The sequence below is a fragment of the Genypterus blacodes genome, unplaced genomic scaffold, assembly GCF_046128005.1.
Source record: "Genypterus blacodes isolate CSIRO-AG114 ecotype Tasmania unplaced genomic scaffold, CSIRO-AGI_Gbla_v1 ptg000058l_1, whole genome shotgun sequence".
Classification (NCBI taxonomy): Eukaryota; Metazoa; Chordata; class Actinopteri; order Ophidiiformes; family Ophidiidae; genus Genypterus; species Genypterus blacodes.
In genome coordinates, this window is record NW_027466870.1 from 3,899,753 (window position 1) to 3,921,878 (window position 22,126).

At 43.2% G+C, this 22,126-nt stretch overlaps 2 protein-coding genes across 5 annotated transcripts; one reads left to right on the top strand and one right to left on the bottom strand.

Annotated features, from left to right (window-relative positions):
- Positions 1–27: 27 nt before the first annotated feature.
- Positions 28–1,748, top strand: LOC143003004 (small ribosomal subunit protein eS27-like). Its single transcript, XM_076153461.1, has 4 exons — positions 28–181; positions 551–659; positions 739–849; positions 1,188–1,748. The coding sequence occupies exons 1-4, from the start codon at positions 176–178 to the stop codon at positions 1,214–1,216; spliced, it is 255 nt and encodes an 84-aa protein (XP_076009576.1). The 5' UTR covers positions 28–175; the 3' UTR covers positions 1,217–1,748.
- On the bottom strand, positions 1,586–21,221 carry tpm4a (tropomyosin 4a). 4 transcript variants are annotated; one of them, XM_076153457.1, is made up of 9 exons: positions 20,878–21,212; positions 19,312–19,437; positions 7,297–7,430; positions 6,437–6,554; positions 6,281–6,351; positions 6,111–6,186; positions 4,765–4,827; positions 4,310–4,379; positions 1,586–2,817 (listed from the first exon to the last, which is right to left on the bottom strand). In XM_076153457.1, the coding sequence occupies exons 1-9, from the start codon at positions 20,989–20,991 to the stop codon at positions 2,735–2,737; spliced, it is 855 nt and encodes a 284-aa protein (XP_076009572.1). In that variant the 5' UTR covers positions 20,992–21,212; the 3' UTR covers positions 1,586–2,734. The 4 variants fall into 4 exon arrangements, with proteins under 4 accessions (XP_076009572.1, XP_076009573.1, XP_076009574.1 ...); XM_076153459.1 differs by lacking the exon at positions 1,586–2,817 and adding an exon at positions 2,844–3,682 and having other exon boundaries at positions 20,878–21,221; XM_076153458.1 differs by lacking the exons at positions 19,312–19,437; positions 20,878–21,212 and adding an exon at positions 15,474–16,031.
- Positions 21,222–22,126: the final 905 nt, after the last annotated feature.

The window sequence follows — 22,126 nt, forward strand, 5'->3', positions numbered from 1 at the left end:
ACCAGCCTGACGTTTACTTGCGGTGCCTCCCTTGACTCCGCCCGCCCGGGCTGCACCCACGTTGTTTTGGGAGTAGTCATAATAACACAGAGCAACAGGTGAGAGTGGAAAGACGCGCCTCACTTCACCGCTTCACTGCGTCTCTTTCGTCTTGGCTGAGTGAGCTGCATCTAAAATGACCGTAAGTGTCCATGTTGTCATTTAGCTGGGGGAACATTTAGTGACTGAACGCTTTGTTGACATGTTGGTCATGGTCAGAAATGGAGCGGTGTTGTGGGATGCGTTGAAAAGAAAAGAAAATGGGTTTATCGATCAGCTGACTATTGTATAAACCGGGTGTTACAGATTGTTCATCGTAAATTAATCTGAAAATGTTGATACGTTGGTTTCTATTGGTAGCAGAAATGTTGCCAGGACTTGTCTGGGCATGTCTTACCTGTGTTGACACTAATCAGACTGAAGGGGGCGTTAAATCATAACAGGGTGTGAACAAAATGTCCTTTGGCTTTATGAAAAAATGATTATGATGATGATCTGATTTCTTTCTCAGTTACCGAAGGACCTGATGTACCCCAGCTTTACGGAGCAGGGGAGGAGACACAAGAAGAAGAGGCTGGTGCAGAGCCCCAACTCCTACTTCATGGATGTTAAATGCCCTGGTAACTACTGCACAATAACACAGTTTACACTTTATTGATATGAGTAAATGATTTCTTATTCATCATGTAATTTCCCCAGGCTGTTATAAGATCAGCACCATCTTCAGCCACGCCCAGCGGGTAGTGCCGTGTGCAGGCTGCTCGGTGGTCCTCTGCCAGCCGGGAGGTGGGAAATGCAGACTTACTGCAGGTGAGTGGAGGGCCAGGCCAAACAAAACAAAGGGGAACTGGGAAGTAGGCGAGCAACTCAGGGGAGACATCTGGTGAACAGGTGGAGCATTGCAGTTTCATGACATGTTTAATGCTCTTAAAAAAATTTTCAGGTCCATCTTTTCTTATCCTTTTCATATCCTTTCGGATTGTTTGTCTGTATCCATTGTAGAATGTTGAAAATAATTTTGTATATCACAAATCTGACAAATAAAATCTTCTTAACCACTATTTTCCCATTTTTGATTACAATTCCATGGTGACCAGTTAGTTGTATTTGATTGTATTGTTGTTTCATGTCATATTTTGCACATCTAGGCTGCTCCTTCAGAAAGAAACATACCTGAGGAGGAATGGGAGTGAAACCCCGACAGGCAGCACTAAGGACTGTGGACAGATGCAGGAATCTGAACTTCAGTCTCCTTGATTGTGATGGTACTCTTGTTGTGTATCTCAATGTATCCTTAGTGGAGAAATAATCTCTACTTGCATTTTGCTTGTATGTGGAATGAAACCCCACTCTTGTAAACAGAGAGGAGCTATGTCATAGTATCAATATGTGGATCGTAAACATGTATATACATTCCTTTACACAGAGTAAATTCTGGAACAAATGTTTTATCAGACAAGGCACTAAAACCTTAATGTTTTTAACTTTTGTTGTATAAGTAAGATTTTGCACTCAACAGAATACCCAGAATAAGTCAAGCGAGTCATGATTTCTGAAAAACATTTATTAGGTTTGACATAGAAAGGGAGGGATTTTGGTGAATATTTCAAAATAGTCTCGATGAAATGTGAAGTCGTTTCATGGTCCTGGCTTTGAGATGAAACCATGATTAACTTTACACAGAAAAAATATAACATTTTAAGAATTTACCGTCTGTGTTGTGTGCGTTCTTTGGTTTTGACAGTTCCCCAGGCGAAAAGAAGTGGTGTAAAAAAAAAAGAAGCAATACAACTTTTCAATTCATACCTAACATTAGTCTACTATATACAATAAGTATCCATTGTTGATAAGAACATGTCTGAGCATCCAGTGGTCGGGCTGTAGGTCACTTATGTAATACCAGATAATGTAAATATAATGTATAAATGGAATATGTCAGGTGATGCTTATGGAAAGTGGTATATCTATGATATACACCTCAGTGCCAGAGCCCAGTGATGAAACACAGGTTTGGCACAGATCGGTACACTTTATATACCGTGCATTGCAAACATGTATTACTTTCTTATTTATGGTACGCATATAATGTTTACAGGTTTGAACACAGAATAGCTCACAGCCAGGTCTGCTTCCATAGGAATCAAACTTTCCATAAGCTCACCTGTCCACATGAACATTGCTTTGTTTAAACACAAACTGATCGGTTTAAGAGGATACTGACAGGGACATGATTGGTAGCCTGTTTATCACCGTTTACAAACCTCATGTCACCACTAGGTGGCACTTTGGATCCATACTAAAGGATATTGAGCCAAACGCAATCTTCAGCCCAAGCCTCAAAGTCTAACCACGGACACACGTCTTGGCCAGACAGAGGCAAAGTTTATGTGCACATAAATCATCAAATTTAGGAAATTTATGTTGCCGAGTGACTTCTTTATAAAGTGGTCAAGAACCATTTGTGGAGGGATTTCTGCAATCACAGTGGGAAAGAAAGAGGTGATGGGTTCAAAATGACTCATCTTAAAAAGAAGAAGAAAGGTTGTGCCTCAGGAAAACCAAAACAAAGGGACAAGCATTAAGTTAATCCCCTTTACATTGGGAATAGAGATTTTACAGCTCAAAATGTGGAATGGAGTCGAACATTATTGGGATGTTTGACAGCCTCATCCTCTCTTACTTGCTCTCTCTGTGTTTATAAGCTATTCAGTTCCTGCAGGGTCTGGTCCAGGATTTTGTGCATGCCCACGTTCTCATTTTTGGCATTTGATAATTTCTCTGTGGAGAAAAGGGAAAGAAAGCAACAAGGTGAGACTTCAATGTCGTCAAATAAAACAGGCAAAGTCCTAACTGATTCAAACAGCGTTCGCCTTCACTGTGTAACTGAGCTGATGCTTTACATAACTTTGGTTAAAATGTTCATGCAAAAACACAACCACACCACAGTGCACTTTGAAAACTGAAGACACATTTGCGTTTATATAGAGCTGGTTATAATCGATTCTGTCTCCGTTAGTGTGTGCAAGGCCGGATACCTCCTTAGAGGACTTGTGTGTGTGTGTTACCCTGTGAGGTCATTCGGTGTATTAGACGCAATATGGACGCAGTGCACAAAACTGAGAAAGTGTGTTAAAGTTGAATTAAAAAACAGGCGTTGAGAACACTTTGCATCATTTCATGCCAACACCTTAGAAAATCTCACCTTGTAAGAGAGAACTTGATGATAATCAAGATGGATAAAAGGGTAATGGATAAAAGATGGATGATGTACCAAAATACACAGAACAAAGGGTGTAACTTCACCCAGTTACACAATTAAGAGAATGCATGGTGCTATTTCACAATAAATGAAGCTATAGTCTAGTAGTAATGATCTTAAACAGAGAAGAGAAGCTGCAAAAAAGCACAGTGAAATATTTTAATGGAGTTCTATACATGGACAGACAGAAGGCATGTATAACCCACAGATGTGGAAAGTAAAGAGTCCAAAACATCTGAGCATGAGCGAGAGAAATGAGAGCCAGAAGGGGAGAGAGAGAGAGAGCGAGAGGTGGAAGCATCTACAGAGAGGTCATGTCATTGAGGGCATGGTCCAGCTCCTCACTGATGGCCTTATACTTCAGCTTCTGTGCATACAGTTCATCTGGAGGTCGAACACCAAGTACAGGCAGGTGGGCAAGGACAGCAGCGACATGAGCAAGACAAAAGCAAATGAGAGATGGAGGCGAAGAGCAGAAGAAGGGAGGAAGAAGAAGAAGACAGGTCAGCTTGTTTAAGGATGCAGAAATGCTTGGAAGAAAGAATGACAGACACATAATGATGAGATGATGAGATGAAAGTTTGCTTGGTGAGAGAGAGCCTTATAAAAATGCTCCAGTAACACTCTAGATTAATAATATCTAAATAATGCTGGCTGAAAACAACAGAGCACATTCTGCATTCTTTGCTGTACAGCTGATATGGAGTCTTTTATATTGGCAATACTAAGAGTTACCATGGCGCAGAATGGATTTGTTTCCATGGGAAATGTTTGGGGTTTTGCTGAAAGTGGACACTGCATGTGTTTACTGAGATGTTGCTTGGTTGGTCATTTGGAGGATTAAGTCAGAATACTAACTGCGCACCGACTGAGTCAGACTAATCATTTCCCTGAATCATACAATATTTGTATTCCTGTTTTGTTAAGTTGCAAATTCAAGTGTGCATATCCTCCACATCCTTCCTTCTGTGAACACTGGGAGGAAACTTATGAGTGCATAAATGATCTCACCTTCCAGGTCGTCGATGGACTTTTCCAGTTTGGCCACTGATCTCTCTGCAAACTCTGCACGGGTTTCCGCCTATTTAGAACACACAACACAAACACACATTTGTGCATTCTAGACAAAGGTTTTGAATATGAAAAACTCTTTAGATAACTTAACGTAGGCGTGGAAGCCTTTGACAGGTTTTTAATAATGGGTTACTTTGGACAGCACATGTTGATGTTCAGCGTCTTCTGGGCATTTGGAAGGAATTCAACTTCTATGAGCCAATAAACTGACTGTGTAAAATTGATTGAGTCCCCTATTTAAACTGAGGATATCTTACAACAACCAGCCATTATATTTGCATTCTACACATCCATCATGTTTTACTCTCATGCTCTGCACTAATGGGACAGAAAAGGTTCAGTTTCTTTCTTAAAATCCATAAAAATCTGTCAGATTTAGAAAAACATCTCACCTCCTTCAGTTTGTCACTAAGAACTTTGATCTCCTCTTCATACTTGTCTTCTTTTTCTGAGTACTGTTTAAAAAAAAGACATATATTATAAACAAATGAGTAGCAGACAAACACGCATGACAAACACACACGCGCACACACACGTCCATTTAAGGATTATCATTGTGTAATTGCTTTAGGAGGCACCACTCCCTCTGAGGGCCACAGCGGCAGGAAGGAGGTGTTGGCGTGGTCCCTGGGAACAATTTGTGCGGTGATGTCATTCGTGACAAAGCAAAGGCATGTTAAGCTCAAGGGGAGCAGTCATGTGACAAGCCTGCCTGCCTGCCTGTGTGTGTGTGTGTGTGTGTGTGTGTCTGGGCACAGGCAGAATGCAGGGCTCGGCTGATTGGTTCATGCATTCTAACACCTCATGCACTAATTTCCCCTGCATGTATGAAAAAGCACCCAGAGGCTCATTAGTCGGGTAGTGAATGAATCATTTGCCAAGTTGAGTTCTCTGTAAGCGTTTGCATTCCACAGTTTCGAAGGAGTTTAGGTCGTGAACTCTTTACACTTTCAGGTTTGCAGCTAAACAAATTGAGAAGAAAATGAGTGGTTGGGCTGTAGGTAGACCTTTACTATACACAATAATAAACCGTCTCAAACAATACGTTGCCAATGAGGTGTCCCTCCCTAAGCGCAGCTCGTTTAATTACTGTCCACTGAGCCGTGAGGACGGACCAAATGACAGGATGCAGGGTTGTGGAAATGTGCTGAGGGCAGGGCCAGCCCTCATGTATGTGCTGTAGTGTGTATTTAGGGAGGCTGTGTGTGTTTGGGTGTTCCTCAGTGGGAACAAAACGGGGAGGAACGTGGATCTACACCAGCTACTCCAAACTGTTTGTTGGCTGGATCATTCATGCACCCTTACTGATGAGGATCAGTACTCCTCCATTATCTTCTCCATTCGCTCCCTTTGACCTTATTCACCACTAACCCTGCATCCCAAACCCCATTATCTAGCTTTGACTGATAAAACAATAAATGAACTCTTTTATCATCACTGCAACCTAAAGTGACTTAAATTGAAATGGAAAAGATAATAAATGACGGAGCAATGTTCCTTATAACTCAGTTATATTGTGGTTTATGTGTCACTCTTATCATATTAATGGTCATAATATTTATCACAAGAGAATATTTAACATTGTATTGTTGTAAGTGAGAGTGCAGTGCAGCTCCAAACACACTGATAGCCGATTCCCTGTGCTGCTGTCTGATCTCCACTTCTGTCTTTGATCATATTTGGATAGCAGGACTCATCACTGCCAAGCGTCATCACTCATCCCACGGCACACACTCACCTTCTCAGACTGAGCTTCTAAGGACTTCATGTTGTTGGTCACATTTTTCAGCTCCTCCTCCAAATTGGTGACTTTACTGAGGTGAGAAGCAAAGAAGAATCATGTTACTTTTATCGACACGTGAAAGTGAGGCAGTGTGTGTATTTATGCGTGCATCTTCTTGGATTTACCCTTCTGAGAGCTCCGCCCTGTCCTCAGCTCTCTCCAGTTCTCCTTCCAGGATCACCAGCTTGCGAGCAACCTGAAACCCAGAGAGAAATCATTTTATCTTTTGATACTGTGTGGCTTCAAAACACAAAAGAATCCAGAGACTGAGTAAACCTCACCTCTTCATATTTGCGGTCAGCCTCTTCTGCAATGTGTTTGGCCTCCTTCAGCTGCATCTCTTGAATCTCCATCTTCTCCTCATCCTTCATTGCTCGGTTCTCAATCACCTTCATCCCTCTTTATCCAAAAAGTACATACAAGTGAGTCTATAAAGTTTCTCCAGCTGGATATTATGCACATTCAACAAAATGATGCAATTTTCCAGGACGCTGCAAAATTTCCAAGCTTACACATATTTGCCTCATAATTAGCATCATTTGTCACGGAGCAGACGGGTGTGTTCCCCCGCTGCTCCTCAATCCCCTTCAGCTCATCAAGCCACCCCATGGCTCCTACACAAACTTTTGGTTTGTTAAAATCGCGGGCAAATCTGTGGCTTTAATCGCAAAGATAATCTATATACTGTAAGACAACTCTACTCTTGATCAAAAATACAGCGAGACAGGACTGTTCCAACTCACCAGGATTCACCAGGCATCATTTAGATTTAGTGCAGTCGCCACACATTGTACGTGTGAGAGAATGGAGGCGACGGGAGGTAAGGACTCGTGCCAAAGTAAATTAGCATAGTGAAAAGGATAAAGAGGCGAGTGAAAGTCATTTGCCATAGTGAGCCATGAAAGAACAAACTACTGCGTTTGTACAGGGCAGAACCTGTTGGAGTATGATAAACGACAAACAGACGGATATTGATTTTGTTTTGTTTTGAGGCTCCGGCTGTCTGCTGGTCTGGTTCAGGTCTGGTCTGGCCAGGTCGGACTTGATCGAGTTAGGATTCAAAACCTTATATGTGTTGTATCGTTTGGGATCAACTCTTGGGTCGGTATCAAAACTTCAACTTAATGGGAGCTCGGCTGACCTCTCGCTCTCATCTGCAGCCTTCTCAGCCTCTTCCAGTTTCTGCAGAGCTGTGGCGAGTCTCTCCTGTGCCCGGTCCAGCTCCTCCTCCACCAGCTGGATCCTACGGTTCAGAGCTGCTACATCACCCTCCGCCTAGGGAAAAACAAAAGAGGACAGAAAGTTAGTCACTGTTATGATTCAATTTTAAATAAGTCAAGCTGGTCTCGTCTGCTCGCTTTATAAAACAGGAAGAGGAAAAAAACAGATGCAAAAAAGGATGGAGGGGGAGAAACTGCCACAGCCCATTCTGAAAAATAGGAACTGAAACAGAAACGGCGACTCAGAAATGACAAGGAGATGCACAGTTTGTACAGCAAAATCAACAGAATTCATCAGTGTCCCTACAGTGTCAGTGATTGGAAGTCATCACTCGTCACCCAGGTAAATCAATGCTTTTAGACCTTCTGCAGTATTACAGAAGAGGATCGCTCAGAGAAACAGATGAACAGGATCAGTGTATGGGTTCATCAGTGTCTATTCTCTGGATCACTGCCACCATCAGGAGGTCGAACATCAGCTAATTCATTCATCAGCAGATCCAGAATCCTGCATCCTAAACTCATCATCAAAACGGCTCAAACCTAAATGAAGCGCATTCACGTTGTAGGAGCGAAGTAGCAGTTTGAATTAAAGTGAACTGGAGTCAATACATATTCAGTTCCATCCTGTGAAATGAGAAAGCGAGACGCTGTAATCTATTTCTGTGTCCCCCGGTGTTGCTCGTGTTTCAAAAATCAATAGCTGAGCGGAGAGATGAATAATAAGTGAATTTGAGCCAGCTGGAGGATCGTCTGTACACGCAGAGAAATGACTCTCTACAGGGCCCAAAGTACTCACAGTTAGGCTGACTCAGTCCTTTATGGTGTCGGCTCGCCACCAGACTTTAGTTTTGAATGAAATTAAATGAAAGAATGATGTTTATTTCCAGAGAGTGAGCGTGTATACAGACAAGGAGGAGGACAAATTGGCTTTTTCCTATCTGTCCTTTTGTAAACACTCAAAGTCAGAGGGAGAAAAAGAAAGAAAGCAGACAGATAAATATACAGGCATTTCCTTTCAGATGGTCTGGGAATGTATCCAATCACCACCACCTCATAGAGAGCCACATTAAATAACTATCAAGCCAAATAAATCATAAAGGGCTTTATTAAGTGTTACAACTGCAAATTAAATCACGCTAATTTACTTTCTATGGCATAAATGGAGGAGCAGGAGATTTCTCAGACAAACAGACTGATGTGTTCCGCACACATCTGCAGGGAAGCAGTTAGTAGGTCAGTGACTCATTACCTTGTGTCGCAGCACATGAGTCAGTTTGCCTGTCTGGCCAACAGTCAAAGTGTCACACGTTCAGTTACAAGGTAAATGACAAATTGCGCAAGATACACAGACATAAGAGAATGTGTTGGCAATTAGGAGGAAAAGTAAAGTCTCAAGATACTAACGGACAAGCCAGCCGACACATCCAACAATACAGAGTGCAGCATAGTCCAATGTGAAGTGAAAACTTAGAGCTGCCCGCAGAATAAGAGAACAAACCAAAACACAACCAACCAGCCAGGCAACCAGCCAGGCTATGGGACCTGGACAAAGAGACTCAATCATTGCTTCTTGAGCCTTGTAAGACGTCTTTTTGATTGACTTGACTTTGAGTACACTGGGGCTGTAATCCCACACCACAGAGAGCTCAGTGACCATAGAGCACTATTCCCTTCCATTTACTCAGACTCAACACATCAGGAAATGAAGTCGTGGTTTCCTGCTCACTGGTGGCTGGATGGCCTCATGTTTTATTTTTAAAAATGTCTCCATATTTCTCTCTGTCATTTCAACATATTCTGCTGACTCGGCCTCAGCGCTCAGTCTTTCCGCTTGTCTGTCTCGACCTCCCCGGACTCTTTTCCCTCCTCCTCTCTTTCCCAGGTCCCGCCAGAGGGAGGCCGCTGATATGACACAGGAAATGTGTGTCCAACTAAAGACTTAACCCCAAAAGAAAAGAATATAACAAAATATATGAACAATCATACATCTTTAGATATCACCAACCGTCTGTCGACACAAATTCAAAAAGTTCCTGAGAAAAGTCAACAGGAGTGAACCGGAGCCTGAAACAACAGATTGTGTTACTTCCTGAATTCTTTGCACACAAACAAACAATTCAATTCACAAGTTTCAGCTCAACTCACACAACACAGGTCACAGTCACCTAAAAACAGCTCCATACACACTCTCTGTAAACATGCATCCACCCACACACACATAATAACAAGCTTGCAACCAACTAGTTTTCCCTGCCCACTAAAATGTTCATTGTAACGACATACTAACACAGAAAGCAGTGTTTTAACACGTAAAACGGGATAGTGGCATGTCTGCACACACAAGCCCTGTATGAGCTCCGGTGTGTGTGTGTGTGTGTGCGTGTGTGTGTGTGTGTGTCATCATGTTTCCTCAATCACAGGGAAATCCCCGCATACACAGAGACAGCCCTTGTGTCAAACCTGTGCACATATGCGCTCTCATGCCTTCAATTCAGCGAGCCGTGACCAGAGAAGAGCAGAGCTTCTGAGTGCTGATCCTGCTGCTTCAGGAGGACGCAGTGGACAAATCATTAACCTGAACCTCGGTCCACAAAACACACACAAAACATGACAATGTTACTATAAAGTTTTTCTTTTAAGGCGTTAGCAGGGATTTTGAAAAAAACAAACAGGAAGTCGTCTCACAAACGTGCTTTCATATGCTCCCTCTTTGATTGTTCGTTATTTAAGGCCAACTCTCTCTCTCTCACTTACTCTCTTGCGCACTCTCGCTTCCTTTGTCATCCGCTTTGCATTCTCTGGCTACCAGGGAGACACGCCTTATATGGTAGAACAAACTATCGAGAATATTTGCGGCAGAGTATTAGGAAGATACACACACGCACACAACCACACACACAAGCACACACTTTGAGAAAATGTTAAATGAAACCATCTGTGGCCACTGTTAATCAGGAAACAGCAAAGATACGGCACAAGTAGCCGCTCTGTCCTCGTGCCGTTCCAGTCAGAAGGCCAAGCATAATGGATGAACACAAACTGAACGATGGTTTCCAAGAATAGATCCCATCCAACTAGCTTAACATCTACAGAGATCTCTGACAGGCGCTACAGAAGGAACTGGGCAGGCCCTCAATGGTGAACCATGACTGAGCAGAAATATTTAGTTTGACACAGATGAGATTAAGCTCCAAGATATCAAAACTGGGCATCAAATCGTGACCTTAGCATTATAGCTAATGCTATCCGTTTCCAGAGCATCTTTTTAGATACAGACCTCCAATGTAGTTTAGCCTCCACTGATATAGACACTTCAAAGGTGCTCAAAGATGAGCAAACACACTCAGAAAGTAGTTTTTAGGACTTCAACAAAGAAAGAACTTTATTGTTCTGTACGCTCGGATATGGTTTAGTTTTACAAGGTTCCATCTTGTTTGTTACCATTTAGCAGCCATTACTGTCAAGTCATTCTGAGTGATTTCTGCACTGTCATCAAGTTCTTTTCTGTGACAAAATACCACATTAGTGTATAACAAGATACAACCCGGATTAACAGATAAATGGCAAACAGAACACTAATACAGGCGCTCAGTGGGGTTTTGTTTTGTTTTGTCAAAGGACAGAAAGTAATTTTGTTGGTATTTGCTCAACATGCTAATGAGAGGTAGCTAGCAACTTTCGACTTTTCTGGTCAACTTATTCAAAATGTCAAAGAATCTTTTAGTACTGAGGTGATATATGTTAGGCCTATACTATTGCTTACCCAGGAGCTCACTGAAAAGGCTGCATAGACTGCCTTGCTCAAGGGTGTATATGATTCTGTGACAAATCTTAAACAGCCAGTGTCACTAAACAACACACTTACTACTCACTTATGTATCCGTTTCTTTGTCCAGTTGACTGTCAAATGTCTCTCCACAGAGTAAACATTGACCTCAGGATACAGCACAGTACTGTTGGGACTGAGCTCAAAAATATCTCAACATGTATCAGAAATGAGATCAAGGAGAATGAAGGAGGAATCTAATTACTAGCTGATTCAGGGCATCGTGCTAATGAGCTGCAGAATGCTGTTCAGGGCTTCAGGAGAAGTTATTTCCTGACACTGCTGCTCACTAATCTTTATGTGTGTGTGATAATCTTTTCCCATTTAGACATGGCATGCAAACATGGCAGCACACACGACAAGGAAGCCTGTCACAAGGAGATATGTAAAGGAGTGTCATCGCACATCCAGACAAGCGTTACAATGAGTCCTCTCTCTGCAACACGGAATTTGTATCCCAGGGTTTTCCTCAGCATTTTTCTTTGGGTCTGAGATACTGTTGTCCTGTGGGGAGGAGGCGCGACACAGACCACCAGCAAACACTGACTGAGGAGCAGAAATCATGACATCATTCATTGGCAACTGTGAGATCATTATGAGAGAAATCATATGGGATTGAGGCAATGTATTTGTCAATAAGTACATTTAGGTTGATATTCATTCATTCTCATTCTGAGTGAGAGGCAGGGTAGACCCTCGATAGGTGCCCAGCCTACCACTCTTAATTTAAATACATCAATTATACTATATAAATGTCGGTCTGATTAAACCCCATTACGGTTTACCAAGTGCCAATATCATTTCTACTTTCTGTCTTACTTCATGTAGAACATTATAGGAAATATAGGTCAATTTTAGCTTTCCATCCTTGAGCAAGCACAGACTGCACAAATGTATTAAGACTCCATTCTTGGACTAGAACCCACAACCTTGGCATGCATAATCAGCTCAGCCACAAGCCGCTAACATGGGAGTGTTCCCCCAGAATGCCAAAGACTGCCAAAACGTATCAACATGTGGCAGTTAAATTTGGAAAGTTGAGCTATTCCCAAGGAGTAAGTCCAGCCTAAGAAAATAGCGGGACCAGGAAGTAATTCTTTCCACCCAGCCTGTCGGAGGCAGCAAGAGGCCTGTCGGAGGCAGCAAGAGGCCCGGTGGAGACAACAAGAGGCCCGGCACAAACGTGTCGAGCACCCTGACCACACAAAGCAGCAAACAGATTTTACCTTTAGTTGTATTTGGTGTCGCACATTAAACAATAAGCCCATTTCTGAAGTACTTCCCACGATTAGGCTCCATTAAAGTTGTTGATGTTGCAGACCTGGTTGCTGTACTGTGTATGACCCAAGCAACTAATTTATCTTTGACAAATTCAATGCAGATGTGATTATGTAATTATTATTATAACTGCAGAAGACAAATCCCCACTTATGGACAAAGAGACGATGTGAAATCAACAGCAGACTCATCCTACCAAAGGTAAAACAACTGCAAAGAACTGATGACATTCAGACCATTACAGATGAAAAACTTGAATATGATCAAAGACATTTTGACTCCCTCTTTATCATCAGACCATTCAGTTTCTCAGCACACTTTTTAACTGTTCAGAAACGTTCAGTCCACTTCCACTCTCACACACACACAAATCTTCCTGTTGATCTGGGTTTGTAGCACAGGGACAGGAAGTGCTGGGAGTAGAACCACAGGATGTGAAGGACCAAAGTCGGGAAATGACATCCTGTGAGGATCAGCAAGGAAGAACGTGTGTTCCAACAAAGCAGAGGTTTGATTCCTACTTTTCTACTAATCTGGCATTTCTTCACACTGTAGGAAATCACACAATCTAACCATGGCTACCATTATAATTTCTTAAAACAGCAAGGAAATCAATACTTCAAATGTGCTTCTATGAATAACATAACTAAACCCCCCAGCCCCGCCCGCCCTTACCTCAGTTGCTCACACAAAAGCTCCCAATTATGGAGGATAAACAATTATCTCTGGCCTTCTGCCACCAAATGAGCATAACGGTAGTAAAACTGTTTGAAAGGGAGAAGCTAGACAGCCCCTGAGAGGGATGAGAGTCAATAAAACATCTAAGCAGAGATTCAACTCGGCATCATGCCTCCATAATCTGGGAAACGCTTAAGCATTATCCAGTCAATGAGTAACATTTCTAGAGGCCTCGAACCCGGCTTAAAAATAATACCAGGTTTTAGTAAAAGTCGTAGCCAGGTGTTTTTCTGTTGCCTCCACATTTTCAATTCATTACAGCAGCAAGGTTCCGCTTTTGATCTCCCCTAACGCCAATGAAAAAGGGTTTTGTGCCATGAAAACTCTCCAGGTTGTCCCAATTATTCACATTACAGGACCACACCAGCCTGCCACACAAATGCACAGTGTTTGCCTCTGAATGCAGTGTGGGTGTAAAGTGTGTGCGTGTGTGTATCATGTATGGGGATTTTTTAAAAGGGTGTCATTCAAATTCTCAACTACACAAAAGAATGATCTAATACTTTTACGATGTGATGTGTCATGCAAAAAAATGTGTGTGTCAGGACTTATACATTACAGCCTTGCAGTCCAACTGGTGTGTGTCAGCATAGTTTTCTCTCAGGCCGAGTTAACACCAGGGGGGAATGAAATCTGTCTTGCTTGTCTGAGGTTGACAGCTTCAATAACATGCACAAGGGACACACTGAGTTGTGGTCTAACAGCTTAATATCATGTTGGTGGTACAATCTTCACAGGACCTTTATGTCTTCCATATTATTGCCCAACTCGCATGTGAGGGAAACACAGAGAAGATGGGAAATGATCCTTGCTGGGTTCACGGCTGTTCAGAATAAGATAATTTATCATCCAAACTTAACAAGAAATGTGTTTCTTAAATTTCTCCTACCATGCAGCTACTCTGCAATCTATCACTAATTCACCCATCAATCAGATCTGTATGCCTGCTTCACTGCTCCTGTGTGCTCAGGGTGGAGATGCTAACTTTGCTGAACAACACAAACTTTTACAAACAGAGAACACAGAAGACATCCAGCAAAACCAGAAGACATCCAGCAAAACCAGAAGACATCCAGCAAAACCAGAAGACATCCAGCAAAACCAGAAGACATCCAGCAAAACCAGAATTATCTCTCGGCCATGAAGTCAGACTAGAATTCTATTTTAAAATAAATACGAATATGATGCTAATACTTTCTATACCATAGTGCATAGGTTCACCTGGAGGCTTATCTGAAAAGGTAAATTGATAAATTAAAAGGTACAATGTTATCTAATAGGCACCTACAGCACTACTGCTCCCATATCTTTAAAGCCACACCTTCCCCTCCTGCCCCCTCGGATCTCTCTGCATGTCCTGTCATTAACAGAGCTCAATGCAAAGGTTATGGCACCTTACACCATAAAAGTTCAGACTGTTACCTAATCATGTGACTGCACTGCTGAGCATCTTCTTTCCATAAAGTCTAAATGGCAGGAGCACAACTTTTCTCTCACTTTCAACACTTTTTTATTGAAGAATCCTCACATTTGTGTAACTTTCAACATGGCTGGCTTATATAATTATTGCTCAGGTTGTGCAGAGTAGTAAAATATGTTTAAATATAAACACATGACAAATGATTCTCTCACATTTTCCTTTTGAAGGCCTCATAGCAGAGAGGGCATCCTTCAAGCCCACACCCTAACGTCCCTATAATCAGGGGAGGCAGAGTGACCTGGTGGGTGCAGTCTGGCCTTCAACCATCTGACCTGCTGAAGTGCCTCTAAGCAAGGAACCAAGAGAAGAAAAAGAGAGTTCCCTCTGTGGTTTAACAGTTTCCTATCAATTATTGGGACGTTTCAACATAATAAACGGACCAACCCCAAAATGTAGTGATAATAATTAATTAAGTGAATGTTATATAAGTTTAAATGAAGAAGTCTAACAGTGCTCCGTGGTAAAGTGAACACCAAGGCTGACCTCATTATCCACTGTAGTTTACAGCGGCCTATAAGTCAGAGCGCACTGCGCACTGCGCATGCGCACAGACCTGCAGGAATCCAAACTTTTTTTTCATGACAGACCAACGCCTTGCATTGTGGCACAATCAGAATGAATCAATGACTGAGAGGAATCTGACTTCCAGGGCGTCGGAGGCGAACCTGGCCCGGGCCAGTGTCATTACCCGGGCTGACACACGGGCACAGAGGGGCGGAATAAGACACAAAGTATGGACAGATAGACAGAAAGAAGCGGGCAGATTGTCTCACTTTCTCCCGGAGCTCCCGTTCACTGTCCAGCTCCCTCTGTAGAACCTGAGCCCGGTCCTCCGCGTCGTCCGCCTGCTGCTGCAAACACTGAATCTTCCTCTTCACAGCATCCAGAGAGTTCACACTTGCCATTATTGACTCCGGGGATTTTGTTACTTAAGTTAAAAAAAGTAGAAAAACAGTAAAGACTCTGCGTGGGTTGTGCAAATGACGTAAGCTACCGCGTGTAGCAAATCGGATCTATTCAAAACAAGAATAAAGCTTAACACTTTGATCTAGGTTGATCAAAAAAATCGATGTCCGCCCGGTCGAAAGTAGATGGAATGTAAAAATAAGTCTTTCGAGTGCAAAAACGGTTATATAAGCTGTAAATTAGAGTGTCCCGGTGTGTTCCGATTGGTTCTTCTGAGCTGTGTGTGAAAGGCTAGAATGTTCATTAAGAGTTGGTAAAGTTGTCCTCAGGAATGTGGCAGATTTGGTCCGGTCAGTTCAGGGAGAGGCAGGATAAGAGGAGGTACGGTGAGGAGAGCAGAGAGCGCCAGTGTGTGTGTGTGAGGAGAGCGGTGATTGGGACGATGAGGTCACAAGGGGGCGGGGCCAGTGTCTGTGTGTGTAAGTGTGTGAGTGTGTTTGCTGATCTCTATGGCTGATGTGATCATTTGAGAGATAAAAGAGAACCAGCCTGAAATGCTTTCACTTTTAATTAAGAGTCATAGTTAGGACGCGTACTTTAACCATTTAATGTCTGATTTACACTTTATAATCTGTCCCTGAATCACAATATGCTGTAACATGTAATCTGTATCTTCAATTAACCTCATGGGATGTTTTGAGGGAACATGTTTCTATGATTTATGAATTATTGTACACATAGTTCAGCATGACATTGCAAAATTGAGACCTTGTGACGTTGAACTAAGGGTTTGGGTGTTGTCCCATATATCTCTGGTATATCTTATTCTGAAGGCACAGGGCTACATTACAGACCCCATGAGTTTACACACAGCTGGAGAACCTCTAAAGACCAAGGGTGACTGAACCTTTGCCATGCCAGAGGAGGTCCCTGGGCTGATTTTGACCTAATTGGACTCCATTATTCTATTCATCAAAGTCATTTGTTTTAATTGCTTCATTATAATGACTCTTAATTGACTGTTCTTAATCATGTGTGTCATGAACGTTGTCACAGTTGTTATTGACATCATCATGAATGATGTCCTGCGCAGGTGTGAATGACATCATTGACACACACACACTACTCATGAATGATGTCACTGCATGTGTTATGTTACGGGAAGGTCAGCAAGAAAAGGTAGACTGCCAAAGGGGGCTGTGAAGGGGAGGAAGGGGGGAGGAGGGGGGGGGAGGTGTGAGGCTGGGATGAACAGGGTGAAATATCTGGGGGAAGATGTTATGGGATGGTCGGCAAGAGGCTGGCTTTCACAGTAACTATCAACAAAGGTCAGAGGTCAAGAGAATGAGCGAATTGGCATCTATTGTCCTCAGCCTGTGTTTGCTCACAGCTCTACAGAACCTTCTCCAGGTGCTCCAGTTATGATTATTATGATGATGTCAGTGGTTTACCAGGACTTTTCCAGAGAGGTCAACATCCTGTACATCTGAATGATACAACTCCAACTCCGTCTACAGCAAATGGACCACATGTGTCCGAAATAAGTACCAATCCTTACAAACTGTATCACACTGCTATGGATTCTGTGTGAGTGAACATTTTTACACTGTTCAGGTCAATGGGTCTCAAACTCTGGTATGTGCACCAACTTATGGACAAATGAAATCAGTTAAAGTTACATTTGTACTCTATAATAACTCCCTCTATGTGCACCATATGTACTTCTGTGCTCTACATGTGTGTCTCACATTTATCATTGAATAATTAGACACCAGCTTCTCTCCCACCTGCCTGCTCACTCATAATATTTAAGTGTGCGTGTAAATCAGATTTATGCTCCATCTTTCATGTTTATGATGTTTACCTTCACTGTTTCAGCATTACCTTCACCCCCATTGGTTACAGGCGTACAGTACATGTTGGCTGAGGGGGAATGTGGGCCAGCCAGATCTCTGCTCAGCTCCGTTTAGGTTCAGGTCTGCTGTGAAAACAAAACTCTCTCTCCTAACTGATCTCATGTGTTGCTCAAGTCTCCCTGTGCTGATTTGCCCCTTGCACCGGAAAAGCTTGAAGCCTTGGTTTCATTAAACGCAGGAGTGCAGGGCTTTCTGTTTGCCTTAGCTGCATTCCTCACATACCAGAGCCCCGCCTGCTCTCCGCTCTCTGCCACCACAGTCCAGCTCCCCCCTGAAACAATCCCTTCCACCGCCGCTTCTATCAGTACCTGCGTGCTGCCACCTTAGATGCTAGTGATCGTGTGTGTGTGTGTGTTCCTATCGCTTTGGGAAGCTCTGCTGCTGGATCCTGGATCCTTTGTGTGTCAGGACATGGCTGAGCATTTTACTGCAGTGTTTGTTGGGGTCATTAGTTGACTGTTCTCTTTCCCCAGCCCCCCTCAGCCCTCCCTCTCTGTTCCTCACCATCCCTGTGAAATCCGATGTGTAATGAATTGACCGATGTCTCTAATAAGTGAGGAGCATTCACAGCAATGGAGGGAAGTTGGTGTTTTGAGGAGTTACTGTTGCAGATCTTAAGTTTACGTACTGCAAAACGTTGCCTAAACTACGTCCTTGCATTAGTTTATCATTGTGAAAAGCACGTATGTACAATTACGTAAGCAACACGTGTCAAGTAAGTTAGTAAGTTGAAAGTCTGACTAAATGGAAATACTCAAGCCCGTTCAATCTGCACCTAAGCGTAAGATTTGATGAAATGTTCTTTTTTATTTACCACACGTATGGTAAGCATCTATTTTTACAGAGGCTGGAATGCCTAATTTCACTTTCCAATGCCCACAGCACAACCAGGGATGAAAGCTACACCTACCCAGGCTCAAACACTGGAAACCAAAACTTTTTCCACATGCTCACTTGACCCACTTTTCATGTGAAGCTCCTCGGAGCTGATTTGATCTCTGGGCCGAGGATAATTGTGCCTCTGTCTCTGTCTCTGTGTGTGTCTCTGTGTGTCTCTGTGTGTCTCTCTGTGTGTGTGTCAGACACTTCCCTTCTCTTTGTGTGTAATACAACGCTGCATTTCCTTGGGATATCCTCCACCAGGCTCAAACAATAACACATGTTGGAGGAAGCAGCGGGAGTATTTTCACAACATTTATCTTTGCTTAGGAATCCTGTTGGAATGACTTTCAACTGATAACTGGAGAATTCCCCACTTATACCAGATAGATGGAGAGTTAGATCTTACAGAATGTGTGTGTGTGTGTGTGTGTGTGTGTGTGTGTGTGTGTGTGTGTGTGTGTGTGTGTGTGTGTGTGTTTGCATGTGCGTGTGCGTGTGCGTTTGTGTGTCTGAATGAGGAGATGTTGCAGTTCATTCATGCACTCGTCATCAGGTGTGGCGGCACAAGAATGTAATGTGTCTGATGTGCTGGAGCAGATCAGAGTGAGCTCACACGGTTTCAGTCGTGTGTGTGTGTGTATGTGTGTGTGTGTGTGTGTGTGTGTGTGTGTGTGTGTGTGTGTGTGTGTGTGTGTGTGTGTGTGTGTGTGCGCGTGCGCGCGCGTGTGTGTGTGTGTGTGTTTCACATCCACATTCTTACCAATCAGGGTAAAGAGGGCAGCATCATTATTATATGGAGTTGAGTTTTACCTCACACGTTCAATCAATTAACCCTTTACAGTGAGTTCACCCTATAAGTCAGTGTGTGTTTGGGTGTACACCATTGAATGGGTGACTCTGCACTCACGTCTGCAGCTTTCTTCTCAGACAGTTCCAGTTTCTCCTGAGCGTCTTTCAGGCCCTCTGAGAATTTGTCCAGTTCATCCTCAGTCTGCTTCATCTTCTTCTGCAGGTCCATCAGCTCCTCCTCCAGCTACAGCAGGAAGTAAGAGTCTCTGGTCAGTGATGTGTCATCCAAAGAAAACTCTATTCTATTCTATTCTATTCTATTCTAACAACAACATGTGTCCTACTCAAGAACTTGTAAACTACTTTGCGTGTTTAACATCTAAACGTTCAATATCTTGTAAAAGCAAGCAATATTACATGCTTGTCATAGGAGAATTTTGATTGATCAAACGCCTACAGCTTTGTATTGTGTTTGTAGTGACTTAATAAATCATTCAGCCTGAGATCGTATTGTTTAAAGTTCAGCCGTAAAGCATCACCGTCAGTCCTGTGAGCAATGTTTGATGACAGGTTTACTGATAGTGATTTATTATTAGTTTAATGACAACAACCCTGGTATGTGGAGGCTAATCCATCCCTCTCATCAACACACACACACACACACACACACACACACACACACACACACACACACACACACACACACACACACACACACACACACACACACAAACACACACACACACACACACACTTCTAGAGTTAAGTGCTCTCTCTAATCAGCATTCCCAACTGAGCCCCGATAATCCTGCTGAATTCCACACTGCAGATCTCTGCTGGAGTCTATAAATACAGCTGTTATCACTGAGAACACACAGACGCCTGGGACCTGGTGTGTGAGTGTGTGTCCATGTGTCCACGTGCGGTCATTTGCCTTCTCATAAAGACATGAGTGTGCTCCACTGGCAGTAGGAAAGACAGATGTGCCTCTAACTCTTTAAACTGTACTGGTCCTTACAAAACAGGGACACCATCTCTACCCCAAAGACCAAAGCCTGAACCTGGGAGGTCTCGTCACCTGGACTCTCTCTTTGAGGGGGGGATGATCTCTGTTGGGATCATCACCCCCTCAACTCACTGTCTTTATAGTGGCCTATTGTTCCAATTGTTTTCACCATGTTTGTTTGTGACTCAAACATCTTGCTTATTGGCTGGCAGCACTTGTAGCCTTTCACATCTAAAACTCCAGTAAGTGAAGCACACACACTCACAGCTCCCTTTATGAATAACAGACAAGAGTTGAGAGATTGGATGTTTGTACCTCCAGGTTCAAGCTTTTCCACAATGACTTACAGCAAATCACACAATTATCTGTGGTTATAAAAGTATTTATAAGTATAAATAAATGTCAGAAGTATCTACAGGCTCTTTTCCTTGAAGCTGTAATGTGCCTGGTAGAGTTGCAGTGTGATGATTATGTAAAGAGCTGGTTAAGCCTCAGCTACGCTGGCTCTGGATTTGTTTGAATAACAGCTTAGCAAACAGATCAGGGACATTTTCTTTCGGAAGTAAAATTGATCATTGGAGTTTGTCCTTCTCCAGCACATTTATCTAGTAAATGTGTGTTTTCCTGTCTAATTAACAGCATCGCTTAACACTTGACACTCATGAGTTTCCATCTCACCTGCTTGCATTTGTCCTCTGCTGCCTTCTTGTCCGTCTCTGCTTGCTCTGCTCTGTCGATGGCGTTCTCCTTGTCCAGTTTCAGCATCTGCATCTTCTTCTTGATGGCCTCCATTGTGGATGTTTGGTTGGATTCTCTTCTACCAACAGCAAAAGTGTTGTTTCAAACGTCTCCTGTGGTGCTGGAAATGGAGGAGCTCCTGGCTGTCCTGCAATCCTGTGTTTCACTGCAGAAAGAGCCTGAAAGAGCCCAGTGAAGCTGTGAGGAAACGAAGAAAGAGAGAGAGAGAGAGAGAGAGAGAGAGGCAAGGAAAGAGGAAAGGAGACAGAGAGAGGCGGTGGACAGAGATGAGAACTCAAGCCTTATGAGTACTGATGTAAACTGCAACAGAACCTGCCTCTAGTTTCTGATCACTCCCCCCCCCCTTCACACACACACACACACACACACACACGCACACACACACACACACACACACTCACACACACCCACCTCCTCCCTTTTTTCTTTCGTTTCTCTCTCCATCCTTTCCCTCAAACTCTCTCCATCCACCCCTCTCTTCACCACTCTGCGGCCACTCCATCCCCTCACTCACAGGCTATCACACACACATTCACACACACACACACACACACACACACACACACACCCCACCCCATCAAACCACTCATCCAAGGCCTTTCTAAGGAATGGTTTGGCTGCTCTGCTCGGCTCTCTCACTCTTCTGTCGAGGCCTGAATCTCCTTATTTGGGTTGCTGCGCTCTCACACAGAACCCCAAATCAGACAAGAGAGAGAAGCGCAGGTCCTGTTTCCACATTTAACCTCCTGCCAGTGGATAAGAGCGCACACTACTCCAGGACGAAGGCCAGCGAGAGAGTGTATTGGACAGGACAAGAGAGAGAGAATGCAAAGCAGACAGAAAGAGAGAGAGCGAGAGGGAGAGAGATGTAGTTGCCTTGTCGTAATATTTCAGCACCTAAGTCCACCTCCAAGACTTAACACGTAACAGCGTCCACATTGTGCAAATTTGCTCCTCTATCGTGACTTTGCAAAGCTGCTTTGGTTATATGGTTATGTGATGGAATTGAAACATACGTGGTTACATCATGTGTCGTTATCAGGAGCAGTAAAGAAGAAGAAGAAATGAAAGACCTCTGAAACCTAAGCTGGAGATTCTGTGCACCAAGATTTGAACCTGACGAGTGAAGGACGAAATGAAGGAGAGAGATCTGAACGTATATGAACAA